Source organism: Gopherus flavomarginatus, chromosome 1 (genome assembly GCF_025201925.1).
Source record: "Gopherus flavomarginatus isolate rGopFla2 chromosome 1, rGopFla2.mat.asm, whole genome shotgun sequence".
In the NCBI taxonomy this organism is placed as follows: domain Eukaryota; kingdom Metazoa; phylum Chordata; order Testudines; family Testudinidae; genus Gopherus; species Gopherus flavomarginatus.
Window position 1 is genome coordinate 233,804,430 of NC_066617.1, and position 14,020 is coordinate 233,818,449.

Below are 14,020 nucleotides of genomic sequence, written 5' to 3' on the forward strand. Positions count from 1 at the left end.
GACCCGGGCAGTGTGAGTGCCACTGAAAATCAGCTTGTGTGCCGCCTTCGGCACTCGGGTCATAGATTGCCTACCCCAATCTACTTCTTGCTCACTGCTTATTTCAAGTTTCAATGCATCTAAAGTCATTGTTGGCTTTTCTTCCAGTGCTAAATTTTATTTTAAGCAGCTGCAATATTTAATACATTTGCCATTACTTAACTTCCCAATTTCTTCCTTACATAATCAAAATATTTCAAATTTAAAAAAAGTTTTTACATGCATTACTATTGGCAAAATTATTTAGAAACTCTTTTTAATGTTAAGCATGGCATTTAATAATTTCTGAAACACTGCTCTGGCATTAGGAAGCACTCAAGAGGTACACGAAGTCTTAAATCAAACTTAAATACACTCTTTAGTTACATGATCACAATACTTAACATTTATTTTACTAATTTACATGCCTATATAGAAGAATTATATCTTATATGGGGTGATATTAAAAAGAGAAAAATCAGCATCTCCCCCCACAACTTCCCATCCTCAAAACTCTGTCTACCTCTATAGCAAGTAGAGGAAAAGGAGACAAAACGGTAAGTATTCCCAACTGTTTTAATTACAAAGGTGATTAAAATTTCAAAAACTTAACCCAGTTTTGATTATTTTCTTTTATATACTAGTACCAGTCATACAGGTTTGTTTTTTTTAGTGACATTACACTAAATTCTGAGGACTGGTAAACACCTGCAACACCAATACCTTGTGGGATTTGATTCTTAGACTATGTATACAACTTCTCTCCAACGTAAGAAGAGTGTAGGCATCCATGGGAAGGAAAGGGGGAGAAGAGGTAGTTGCCAGAGGGGAGGTGGAGTGGGTGCTAACAGTTCTGGGTGCTAACTTTAGTAAAGATGTGGACAAACTGGAGAGAGAATCCACAGGACAGCAAAATAACAGATTTAGAAACCTTGACCAATGAGGAAAGGTTAAAAACTACGCATTTTTAGTCTGGAGAAAAGACAACTGAGGGGGGAACTGATCACAGTCTTCAAACAAACTGAGGACTTTTATATAGCGGTCGGTGATCAATTGTTCTCCATGCCCAGTGAAGGTAGGACTAGTAGTAATGGTCTTAATTTGCAACAAAGAAGATTTAAGTTAGATATTAGGGAGCGCAGGTCCAGAACATCCAAGTACGTGTTTAATTTGAAAATATCAGTTTTCTATTAACAAATCATCTTACAGGATTAAAACTATGTCCTACACAAAATAAATAAATATCTAGCAACATGACTGAAGAGTTTTCCAGACAAACAAACAGTTTCATTAACCTGGCATAACCAATGACAGTTCCTTCCCCTGCAAGAATGTTAATGGAATGTTTTACTATTAGCTACCCCTTTTTCTGTATAATCTATCTATCCGAGGCTCCCATTCCCACCTCCACCAGCTGCCTGAAGAATGGTTAGAGCACTTCAGTTTTCCCACTCCAGTGGTTGTTCTTCACTTCTATTAACTTCTCTTTTCCTACATCTCTATGATCTCTATTTCACGTTTAATAAAATATAGCCTATGTTTAAGTATTTATTAAAACGTAACAACTCAATTAGTTTATAAAGGGTGTACCCTTCTCTTTTAATGTACAGAAGTGTTGTATTATAGACAGACACTCTCCAAAACAATATAGCCCTCAAAACTGATGTTAACTTAACGTAGTTTTCCAAAACAGAAGACTGAACACACACACAAAACCTGCACCTGTGAACAGACTCCTAGCTGAAATTGTCTATCAAAATATAAATAATTGAATGGCTTGTCTTATTCATTTTGGTTACCAATAGTCCTTCAAGGATTATATAATAATTTTTGAGAAAGGCAAATATTGGTAATGTAAACAAGTCTGGTCAGTCTCCTAGAAGTATTTACAAAAATGTATTGATTATCTTAAAAAATTTTGATTGGGACAAATGGGAAAGAAATTCGAGTGTAGTTTGATATTGGCTTTGTAATTCAACACACCTCACCTACCTTGTCTTTCTTATCTTGCCTGGCATATGGAAAACATGGAATTACTGCAGTCACTCTGGACGATGATGCAATCTTGCAAGCATTGATCATTATTAGAAGTTCCATCAAGTTATCATTGATTTCTCCACAGCCACTCTGGATGATGTACACATCTTCCCCTCTCACACTTTCACCAATCTCTACACTGAAAAAGAGTAAGGTTAGGCCAATGAATTATTTAAAGTACTTAAACAGAAGAAATAATTATAGGAACAAACACTTCTGAGTTCATGAAATGGATTTTTAAAAAGAAAACTACTAATAGCTCTCAGTAGTTCTAATAGTCCAGTATGTGTAGATATGATTGTTCATTTAGCACACAGAGTACATTTTACTATGTATATTGCAAAAAATATCGAAACTTTGCTATTTTACTCTAAATGCACCACCTGAAAGGTTTATACCAAGCTGCATAAAATTATAGTTGATAAAGAACAGAAGCCATTCTCATTCAGTCTAACACTGAGGCTATGGCTATACTAGAGAGTTTATAGTAGCATAGTTGCAGCTGCACCGCTATAAGCTCTCTAGTGTAGCTGCTCTAAGACAACAGGATAGAGCTCTACCATTGATTTAATTAATCCAACCCCAACGAGCACCAGTAGCTATGTCAGTGGGAGAAGTTCTTCATCTGACATAGCACTGTTCACACTGGCACTTAGGGGTATGAATAAGCCACCCCCCCCGAGCGACAGAAGTTACACCAATCTAAGCGACATAAATTATGTCGACATAACTGGTAGTGTAGACACTGAAAAGAAAATCTTAACTTGTTTTACATGGTCTTCTTGCTATCTCCAAAGGAGGCTTGGAGCATCAAAAGATCACAAGCCATTAAAACATCAACAAGATAGATTAGAGTTATTTCATCACTCGACTCCGTTATTTATTTAGCTAGAGAAAATATTTGTTTTTATGAAGTTGTCTAGAGGCAATGAATTTTTTCCTCCACACTAAAAAACACTATTCAGATCAAGAAACTGACACTATTCTCAAAAGCACGTGAAAAGCAGTTTTTACTTTAGCTTGTAATTCAAAATACTTAAACAGTCTGCTTTTTTCTTTTTTTTCTTTTGAAACTGGGTTTGCTTGCTTTATTTCTCTACACTGGACTGTAAGAGGTTCCCTTTATTTTACTCTCCCTTCTTCCACAGATTTACAATGTTCAGTTTTGCCACAAAATTAATGCCTCATGCTTCCCAAGGAACTGCAGCATGCAATGTACCGACATCCCCTACCACAGAATGTAAAGCTAAAGCTGATTTAAAAGGGCAAAGCAAATTTAAAAAAATGCAATAGGCTGAGCATGGAGCACTACAATACTTTTGCTCCCTACAGGCCTAAAGGGCAAGAAATCAAACTCTTGAAGCAAACTGAGACCTTCTGCATGGTACTAATCACAGACATTAAACTAACTTATTACAGTGTTAGTGTGGTCATGTCAATCCCAGGATATAAGAGAAAAGGTGGGCGAGGCAATATTTTTTATTGGATCAACTTCTGTTGGGGAGAGAGAGAAGCTGGAGAGCTTATACAGAGCTCTTCCTCAGTGTGACTGAGGGCATGGCTACACTCGCAGCTGTACAGCACTGCCGCAGCAGTGCTTTGAAGTGAAAGTGTGATCGCGGCGGCAGCGCTGGGAGAGAGCTGTGAGGATTAGCTTACAGCACTGGGCAAGAAAGTTGCAGCGCTATAAAGTGTGACTGAGTATATTTCCTAAACCTGAAGAGCAGCCCTGTGGAAGCTCGAAAGTTTGTCTCTCTCACTTACAGAAGGTGGTCTAATTTAAAAATAAAAATAAAAAAATTTGCTCAACACTTTGTCTCTTTCTCTTCCTTAGGCATACACAACATACTATTCTTGTCTTGTCTTGTCCTGCATGGTAATACTATCAGCTCATTTAAATCCATGTCTATATTTGGGTTCATAATCCAATCAGCCAGTCAGATTTATAAAGCTTCAAATGTCCTAGCCACATTGCCACAATGCAATCAGCAGGAGCTGGAGCCCTGCTCAGAAGAGACTAGAGGGAGCAGGTATGGTTTCATGAGAGCCCCATAGCTTGGGAACTCACCCTAGTCCTATTCACCATCCCCCAGGCTGGCCCTGTAGCTGCAAGGAACAAGGATGACCCTCGTGGGAGACCATAAAATCCTAGCTATATTTTCAGATGCATTATAATTATGAGGATTGTAGAAGAATACGCCTCACCATATCATAATTCATAATTACAAATCCTAGTCTATAACAAACCTGTACCTGGATCCCAACTACAGTACAGTACTAAACATGCATGCACAACTGGAAAACAACAACAATGACTAACTTCTGTTCGATGTCTGGATGCTTTCTCTGTTCGATGTCTGGATGCTTTCTCTGTTCGATGTCTGGATGCTTTCCTTTGCTGGATGGAGTAGAGCAGTGACTTAACTTTTCCAGACTACTGAACCCCTTTCTGGACTGATTTGTCTTGCATACCCCAAGTTTACACCTCACTTAAAAACTTCTTGCTTACAAAATCAGAAATAAAAGCACACTATTACTGAAAAATTGCTTACTTTATCATAATAAATCAATTGGAATATAAATATTACACTTGCATTTCAGTGTATAGTATATAGAGCACTATAAGCAAGTAACTGTATGAAATTTTAGTTTGTATTGATTTCACTAGTGCTTTTTATGTAGCCTGTTGTAAAACTAGACAAATATCTAAATGAGTTTATGTCCCTCTGGAAGGCTCCTGTGTACCCCAGAGAACCACTGGAGTAGAGGATCCTGAAGTTGTAGTGAATGGCTTCATGTAGATAAGTGTGCAGTGATCACCATGCTGACAGATGAAGACATCACTTGCAAAGTGTTAAGGATGTCAAATGACCAGGAAAATGAAATTAAGGAAACAGATGAATCAGCACTCCCTGCCCCATTTGCATCTGAGGCAGTACAGGGGTTAGAGACTGCTATTGCATGGATGGAAATGAAGGATGTTGAGAAAATAAACATCTTAGGGCTCGTCTACATCACAAAGTTGCAGCGCTGGTGAGGGGGTTACAGCGCTGCAACTTAGGAGGTGTACACATCTGCAGGGCATCACCAGCGCTGCAACTCCCTGTTTGCAGCGCTGGCCGTACTCTCGTTTTGTCTCGGGTGTAGAGGATCCAGCGCTGGTGATCCAGCGCTGGTAATCAAGTGTAGACACTTACCAGCGCTTTTCTTGATCTCCGTGGAATAAGCAGGTATCCCAGCATACCTGAGGATACCTCTCTGGTAATCAAGCAGGTCTCCTTCCCCGCGGTTTGCTCCGGTGTTCTCCGAATCCCCCCCCAAGCGAGTCTCCTTCTCCACGGTTTGCAGGGCGGTTCGGGGAACGCGAGAGCAAACCGCGGGGAAGCAGGTCTCCTTCCCCGCTGTTTGCTCTCGCATTCCCCGAACCCCCATGCAAGCAGGTCTCCTTCCCCGCGGTGTGCTCTCGCATTCCCCGAACCCCTGTGCAAGTAGGTCTCCTTCCCCGCGGTTTGCAGGGGGGTTCGGGGAACGCGAGAGCACACCGCGGGGAAGGAGACCTGCTTGCACGGGGGTTCGGGGAACGCGAGAGCAAACCGCGGGGAAGGAGACCTGCTTGCACGGGGGTTCGGGGAACACTGGAGCAAACTGGGGAAGGAGACCTGCTTCCCCGCGGTTTGCTCTCGCGGTCCCCGAACCCCCCCTTGAAGCCGCCCAACAGCGCTGCAGTGTGGCCACATCTAACACCACTTGCAGCGCTGGTTGCTGTAAGTGTGGCCACTCTGCAGCGCTGGCCCTATACAGCTGTACTAATACAGCTGTAACAACCAGCGCTGCAAAATTGTAGATGTAGACATACCCTTACAACTCTTGTCAAATGCTGATGTTGGCTCATACAGCTTCCATGCAACCAGCATGGCAAAGCAAAACTGATGAAATATTCTCTTTTAGAACTGAAACAGTACAGGATTCGTGTCACAAGTAGTCATTTTATTAATGAATTTAGCTAACACCTTTATCCAAAGTGATTTCATTAACTTTAGCAGTTTATTGTTCTTGTTTTGACTGTCCCTTTGCTATAACGACCCCCTGGCAATAATGGACAAAAGGCTTGGCTCTCAACAGGTTTATAATAGTGAGAGTATACTGTAGTTATTTTTTTTTTTACATGTGTCATGAAGCACTTACAGGAAGGAGAGGTACACCTTGTATTGCATGTATACACATCTGAACAAACATCTATTCAAAATTTTGTTTTCTCCTCACTGTTCAGCGTGTGATCCCATTCTGCACACTAAAAGAATCAAGAGTCCTGTGGAAAAAATAGCAAGTGATCATGTAATTAAAGACTGCAGCATAATGCATAGGTACTTCAGGTCTGAAATAGGAATGCACAGGGAACCTTAATTCTTGAATTTTCTAACTTGTGTTAGACTCTGCTAACGTAATGTTCTTTTAACACTGCTGTTTGGTGTGCAATTTCGTAAGTTTTTAAAAGAGGCAAAATAGTAAAACGGAAATCCCATCAGGGGCCATCATACTGATGTCCAGATTGGACTACAACATTTAGATCCACTACAGGTCTCTGTCACTTCAGTTAACAGACTAACTGATAGCAATGGTAGGTTGTCATCTTCTATGCAGACCAGCATTAGAGGCAGATGAGTCAGTGGGTTTCACAGATATTTGGTGACAGCTGAGGAACAGTGTGACTGCAGAATCTTGGGTTCCATTCTAGACTCTTCAGCCTGTTCCCTTCCCCACAAAGCTTGACTAGTTCCACCCATCCCCTCCATCTGTCCCTTGTCTTGTCTCTTCTCCACCCCTGGCTCCTCATTCCAGTCCCATTCTCCTTGTCTACTCAATCCCAGCCTCCACAATTCAGGTTTCCCAACCCAGTCTCAGACTTCCCTATACCCCAGGATCTTCTCCCCACTCTCCAGTCCCAGCCTCACCAGACTCCTTGTCCTAAACTACTCCTTTCCCTCCCCTCTGGTCCAGCTTTTGTTCCCTTTGCATTTGATTGACTACTTCCTCCTCCATGCTACCTGGTCACCAGCAAGTGGGAGGGGTCATTGATAGTACAGGTGACAGACGCTTTCTGCTATCAATTCCAGTCCCCGGTCCCAACCCAGAGCACCCATTACAGGGAACGTCTGGATTCACTTCCGTGGCCCTGAGGAAGTAGGTTCATGCAATTCCACTCTGCAGGCATGACCCATGAACTCTGGTCAACATTAATAGCTATGAGAAGCTTGAGCACACTCAGTGAAGATGGAATCTTTGGAGATCTGCTGTTAAGCTCTACCAAGTCTCTACTGATCATATGCAAACTGAGAATTTTCAAAGGCTTATAACGTGGTCAAATATTTGGGAGAATTTTTATAGGGACGGGTAAGGCACATCCCTGAGAGAGGCCACCCTTCTGCAAATTTCAAGTGCCTGTGCCAAAACATGGGGGCACTAGAACTGTTCAAAGGAAAGGTTGCCAGAATTTTATAACAGACAAAACAATATTTTTTTTTCCTAGCCTCATTCTCAAAACAGTTCGTTTTGACTGAAATTTAAAAAACAAAAAAAAAAGTTCACCCGAAGGCAGACACCCAATTTCAGCCCAAATGGTTGAAGTCTGACAAAGTTACATGCAACTGAAGACCACGCCTTATAATGGGAAGCGTCAAGCAACCTTAATGATAGGTGATGCCACCAGCCCCACCTATAATAAAAATTAATTTCATGTTATCATATGGGGGCATCAGTTTAGGCAGGGACAGTGACACACTTGCATCAAGTATTCGAATATCTAAGCATAATTAAAAAACAAACAAACATTATTTGTGCTGACCCTACTAATCTAGCCTTAAAGTGGACTTCTCTCAACCTCTCAGTAAACACGTTACCCTAGCACGCAAGAACTTTGGGATAGGTCTGAAGGAGATTAGGAAATGGTTCATAATATCACCATGTACAAGAACCCTGCAACATTTCTTCTGAACAAAATCTTTAAAGTTAAAGACTTACTTTTATATCCATCAGGAGAACTATTACACAAGGGAAAGAGAAGGAATAAGTGAAATGTAAAAAGGAGATACTGCCAAAGCTGAGAAATAGCCTCAGAATGACAGAGAGAAAGGCTAAGTGGAAGAAAGAAATAAAAGATTGTAGTACTTACAACAAGTAATCAATAATTTGTAAATAGCTATGTAGTTGGGGAAAGTTTGTTAACTGAAGTGTATTCATTTTTACTACATTTTACTGTAGAAGACAGTTTGTTGTAACATTTTTAACTTTCTTTATAGCCATTACTAAAATAATTAAAATAGAACCAATAATGTAGCTTATGCATTCTGTATGTATATACCTTTGGGAGAAGTATATTCCAGTGACTAGAGAAGTGGTTCTCAAACTGCGGGTCAGGACTCAAAGTGAGTTGCAACCCCATTTTAATGGGGTCACCAGGACTGGCTTAGATTTGCTGGGGCCCAGGGCAGAAGCCTGAGCCCCTCCATGTAGGGCCAAAGCCCAAGGGCTTCAGCCCTAGGCAGCGGGGCTCAGATTACAGGCCCTATGCCTGAGGCTGAAGCTCTTGGGCTTTGGCCCAGCCTGCCTGGAGTGATGATGTAATTTTGTTGTCAGAAAGGGGTCATGGCGCAATGAAAGTTTGAGAACCCCTGGATTAACGCATAGCACTGGGAGCCACTTAGCCTGCATTCTCTTTTTCAATATTACCAATGACTGTTGCTTACTAATGTCCTTGATCTAGCTACGACCTTGAAGCCTACTGACTAACTTGGAAAAGGAGACTAATGTTCCCTTCACTCTCAGCGTAGAGAGATTTGACGCCATGTTTTTCACCTCAGAACTACACACCTATTTTGTAAGCACAAGTGAGAGCTGTTAGGTCATGTGTTTGCAAACCTCTGCAGCAATGTGCACACAAAGATTTTAGGATGAAATCAGGCTGAAATTAATGTTTTCATAGCACTTAGTGATCATCTAATTCAGGGGTGGCCAAACTGTGGCTCATGAGCCACATGCAGCTCTTTTACTATTAAAGTGCAGCTTGTGGAGCCCCCCACTAACCGCCATTCTCCACCTACCAGGCTGGGTGGAAGAGGAGCTCAGGACCTCTGCCTTGCAGCACAGTGATGCGAGAGGGGCTTCTGCACAGTGGGTAGGGAGGGCTTCGGGATTCTGCCAGGGCTCAGGGCTTCAGCAGGAGTGGGGCCACGTCCCAACCCCCGGCAGGTGTGCTCCAGCTCTCGAACTTCTGTAGACTGCCATATGTAGCTCGGAGGGCCAGTAAGTTTGGCCATCCCAATCTAATTAGAGGTACCACAGAAGTGAAAAAGTATGTTTGCCTACAAGAAGGTTTTCTGCCAACTAGCTAAAGACAGTCATGCAACATGTTAGCACTCTCAATGTTTACCTTCTCAAAGTTCAGAATTGAAGTGAGGCAGCAAAAACTAATCAGATTGGATATGCAACTCATTCCTTAACCACTATTTAGCAATTTAATAAAGGATAAATTAGTCAGAATTTTCCTTGAGAGTATGATCTTCTGCCAGTTGTTTGTCTAATTCTCAGTGTCTTCAATTTACACCCAAGTGCATACAAAAAAGTTCCTAGAAAGATTCAATAAAACCATCTATTGTGAAGACAAATGAGAAGTACAACAGCACAGAAGTAGGAGAGCAAGAATGAAATCAGTAGCCACTTTTTTTCTTAAAATACTAAGCTAACACAAGTCAGAATTTTAACAGATACCCTAGATATACTTGGGCTTGTAACTATGAGATTTTTAGTTGGTAAATCAGCAAATGTCTACCTCACTGTAAACCCACAAACCAATAAAATCATATTTCCATCAATCATCAAAATTTATAAACAAGGAAAGAAAAATGCTGCTTGAAAACAAGAGTTTAGGGGATTTCACCTTGTGTATTTTGACGGTGATGCTGACAGTTTTAACAGTTATAAAGCTTTAACTTTTTGAATCAATGTTTGACATTAAATTGTCTGATCACCTCCCCATAATTTCCCACAACATCCTATAAAAATAGAAAAAAAATTCTTAAAAATAGATATTATCCAATCAAAATGATAATAGTTGAATTCTGAAAAGCCTAGATATATTACTGGAAAAAAGTGACTTTTGTAGATGTATCGAGACCTAATTACTAATCTGTATATACTCAGTCATAATCCTGTTCGTTTATAAGCCGACCTCCCCCAAGATGGACAAGTAAAAATGGAAAATTGTTATAACCCATTCATAAGCCGACACTATAATTCAGGGATCAGCAAACTTTGGCTCCCAGGCCAACAGGACAAGCTGCTGGGGGGCAGAGATAGTTTGTTTACCTCGAGTGTCCACAGATATGGAGGTAAACCTAAGTAAACAAAGTGTCCCAGTGCGCCAGCTGCTTATCCTGATGGGCCAGGACAGCAACTGGTGGGGAAATTTTTTTGGAGGGGTGGAGAAGCTAGGAGTCAGGGGAGTAACCCCTACGATCACTCCCCACAAGAGCCCACCCCTAGCCCGGGACCCTCACACTATTCCCATCACATCCCTTCCCACCTTATCTGGGGAGGGCCAGGGGAGGATGTCTCTGACCTGGCTGGAGCTGCTCCAGCAGCCTGGCCAGTGCGGCCACAGCCTGCTCCAGTGGTCTGGGCCGGGTGGCACAGCCGCAGCGTGGTCCGGCAGGCCAGGTGGCACGACCACAGCCTGCTCTGGGGGGGCAGGTCCAAGCGGCATAACTGCAGTCTGCCAGCCCTGGAGCTGCAGCTGCTTCGGAGGCTGGAGGGAGAGCAGCGTGGTCATAAGTGGAGAGACACTGGCACCGCCTCTTCCCTTCTGTCTCTGCTGGCTGTGCTGCCTCTCCTTGCGCTCTCTGATGGCGGGGGATGGACTGTGTCCCACCTCTCCCTCTCTATACCAGTTCATAAGCCGACCCCCTTCTCTGGTGCTTCCCTTTTTTACTAAAAAAATTTGGTTTATGAACGAGTATATACGGCAATCTATTTTGGATTGTTTATGTTTACACAATGTAATTTAGTGAGGATGTAGAGAAGGGGTAAGATCCATGCCTTTGCACTAACATTATAACTATTTTTTTTGCACAGTTTAATCAGATTCAACTATTTGGTAATACTCAGTTTACCTAAACTACTCACACAGAGATTCTGTTGACACTCACTGAGTAGTAATTTTACCTTAGTGATCTTTCATGGTAGGTTTAAAAAAACAACCCACTAACCAACCAAACTGCTAGATGCAGCTTTATGCTTCATCCATTTGCTTAGAAATTGTAGCACTTGTGGCACTTGAGATTATTACTCCTGGTCAAAATTATATTGCATTATTTTGATAAAGTACGCAGAATTTTTAATCACACCGGATTCAATTATTTTGATAGTTTATTTAATCTACAATACAGAACAAAGCCACAATAACTATTCAGCATTTCCTAAGCACATGAAAAGTTAAGTTACAAATACTTGGTAACCAATAGCCTGCATTCCAGTGATAATCCTGTATTTTCATTTAAATTATAGTACAGAAAACTAAGCTTTCAAGTTTTTCTCACTTAGTAATTTCCTTCTGGCAGAAAGGATCAAGTTGTACAGTGAAAAATTTCTCTCTGCATCTGCAAAGTTTGAGACAGCATTTACACAATTCAAGGCCAGTTTGGCGATATTTAGAATTCTCTATCACTGAAAGCCAAAACAGTTGGAGGTCTACAAAAATAGGTTGACTTTCAATAGCTTCAGGCAAAATCTTTTTTCTGTACAGTTTTAGCTCTTATTCAGGTACCTCAGGAAAAAGAAAAAACAACCAGGTATTGCTTGAAAATACTCAGTGTTCTGGAAGTATATAAACATGATGAGGATCAAGTAACTTATAAGCCTTCAGAAAATTCAGACCCGGTTCTCCAAACGACAAATGTTTGTCAAGCTTTTCAGAAGCTTTGTGGAATGCCTCTTTAAAAAGAGATCTAGAAAGGTAAGTCTTTCAACAGGGTACAAGTTTTCGGCCTCCCTAAATTTGAAGAACTCGGAGGTGCTTTCTGAAAGGAGCTCTAGATAAGAACTAAAAATATATCTGCAATTCTTCGTGAAGGTCAAATGTTTTAATAGTGCAAGGTTTCCCGCTCTCAAATGCCAGATTCAAGCTGAGAACAATATTGCAGGATGTGCAAAATAATTTGTCCCCATCCACATGCAGTTTTGTAGGGAATTTTCGAGCACGAGAAGCTGATCTAGCCGTTTTTGATGCGCAATGTGATGGTGGTTCACATTGTGCAAAAGAACGAATATCCCTTTTTGTAACTTTATCCGGATCTGGATGGCTACTTTGAGAAGTGCTTGGTTCGGACAGTCCTGACATTTCATTGACTACTTGATAGATATTTTATTTGCTCTCAAAAAGTTTTTTTTTTAAATGGGTAAGTAAAATAGATCCTGAGCTGTAATTTACGCCACTGTCCCACTGTGGCACAGGACAAAAGCGAGAAAGCATAGAGATCTTGCTAGCTGAGGAATCCCTTACTTTCATTTACAATAAGGCTCCTTTACACCATTCTGGCAATGTAAAGGAGCCTTTTAAAAATTTTAAATGTGTTTTATGCTCCTGGAGGAACTGACTAAGAATGGGAAGAATTCACTAACAATAGAAACAGTAACAAATATGCAGGCAGGCTACTACATTTTCTGCTACGAGGGGACAAAGCCTACATCATGCTTACCTTCAAACAACCTGAAGCCCTAACCCTCCACATCCAGCATGCCACAATAGCCAGTAAAAGAGATGTCTGATGTCTCCCCCGTGCTGATTTACATCTCCACCAGATGCTCCAAGTGCTCGAACAGATGCACTCGGGCTGCTGGGGAAGATGTATGTGTGCCCCACAGATTTCTTTACTTCCCCATTTTTCTGTGGCGAAGCAAAGAAATTGTGGAGACATGAATTCCGTGTGCATGCATGGCACAGAGTTTCCCCAGGAGTAGAGTATGCGATTTTCTACAACTACTTCTAACAAGTAGGCACAAGAACAAATTTTCAGTGTTCTCCTAGACCACAATACTGCAAAGACTTGTACCATGTTTAACTTTACTCACTGCAAACTTCACCATAACTTCAATGGAATTACAAGTTAAGGCTTGTAGACCATCCTTACACACATTTCTTGTATTAGTCCAGACCTGCACAACTCAAAGCTGCGAGGGCCATATTACTCCAAAGAAAACAGCTGAGGGCCAAAACCCACTGCCGCCGCCCCCCCCCACCGAGCGCTGTGCAGCCCCCCTGAAACACACACACCCCCACACACACTGCCCCACCAAAACAGCACTATTGAACCTTGGTAATACATTATAGCAGGCCCCTACAATAGTATAATTAAGGTAAAAGAAAAATGTCTTTTTGCTAGAAGTAGAATAAGATCTTCCCCCCACTTTGTAATCAATTGCCCTGTTGAATGAATGAAGTATGAATGAGGAAGGCATGGAAGACAGCCACCTCAAGACAGCTACAACCCTTGAAGAGGGGATGGGAGCCAGACCAAGGACAATCAAAGTCAAGTGGGCTGACTAGAGAAGAGCAGACATACTGATGGCCTTGGGGGTTAGAAGCAAGCACTTTCCTTTGGAAAACACTGTCCTTGCAGCATTGGGACAACCCACAGCCCAGAGAAAAGCAGCAAAAAGAACCAATTTTTATGAGACACAAGATCAGTAGAACAGGTCAGCCACCCACTAGTTCCCCCCACTGCCAGCCTCTTACCTTCTGCCGCTGCCTCACCCTCACTCCCCAGCCCACCACTGGCCTCTTCACCACCCCGGCCGGCCAGCCAGCCATTGGCTTGCCCCACTCTGCCGCTTGCTTACTCACCCCCCACGGGTCACACAGTGAGCCCACGTGGGCCACATACGGTCTGAGGGCCGTACGTTGTGCAGGCCTGTA

General features: G+C 42.0%; 1 protein-coding gene across 2 annotated transcripts in view; it reads right to left on the reverse strand.

Moving 5' to 3' along the window:
• Positions 1-14,020, reverse strand: part of PRPS2 (phosphoribosyl pyrophosphate synthetase 2) — a 40,722-nt gene that overhangs the window by 19,348 nt on the left and 7,354 nt on the right. For both annotated transcript variants that reach the window (XM_050964551.1, XM_050964543.1), the window contains exon 2: positions 2,011-2,194. In XM_050964551.1, the coding sequence (XP_050820508.1) occupies positions 2,011-2,194 (184 nt within the window). The remainder of the gene's footprint in view (positions 1-2,010; positions 2,195-14,020) is intronic.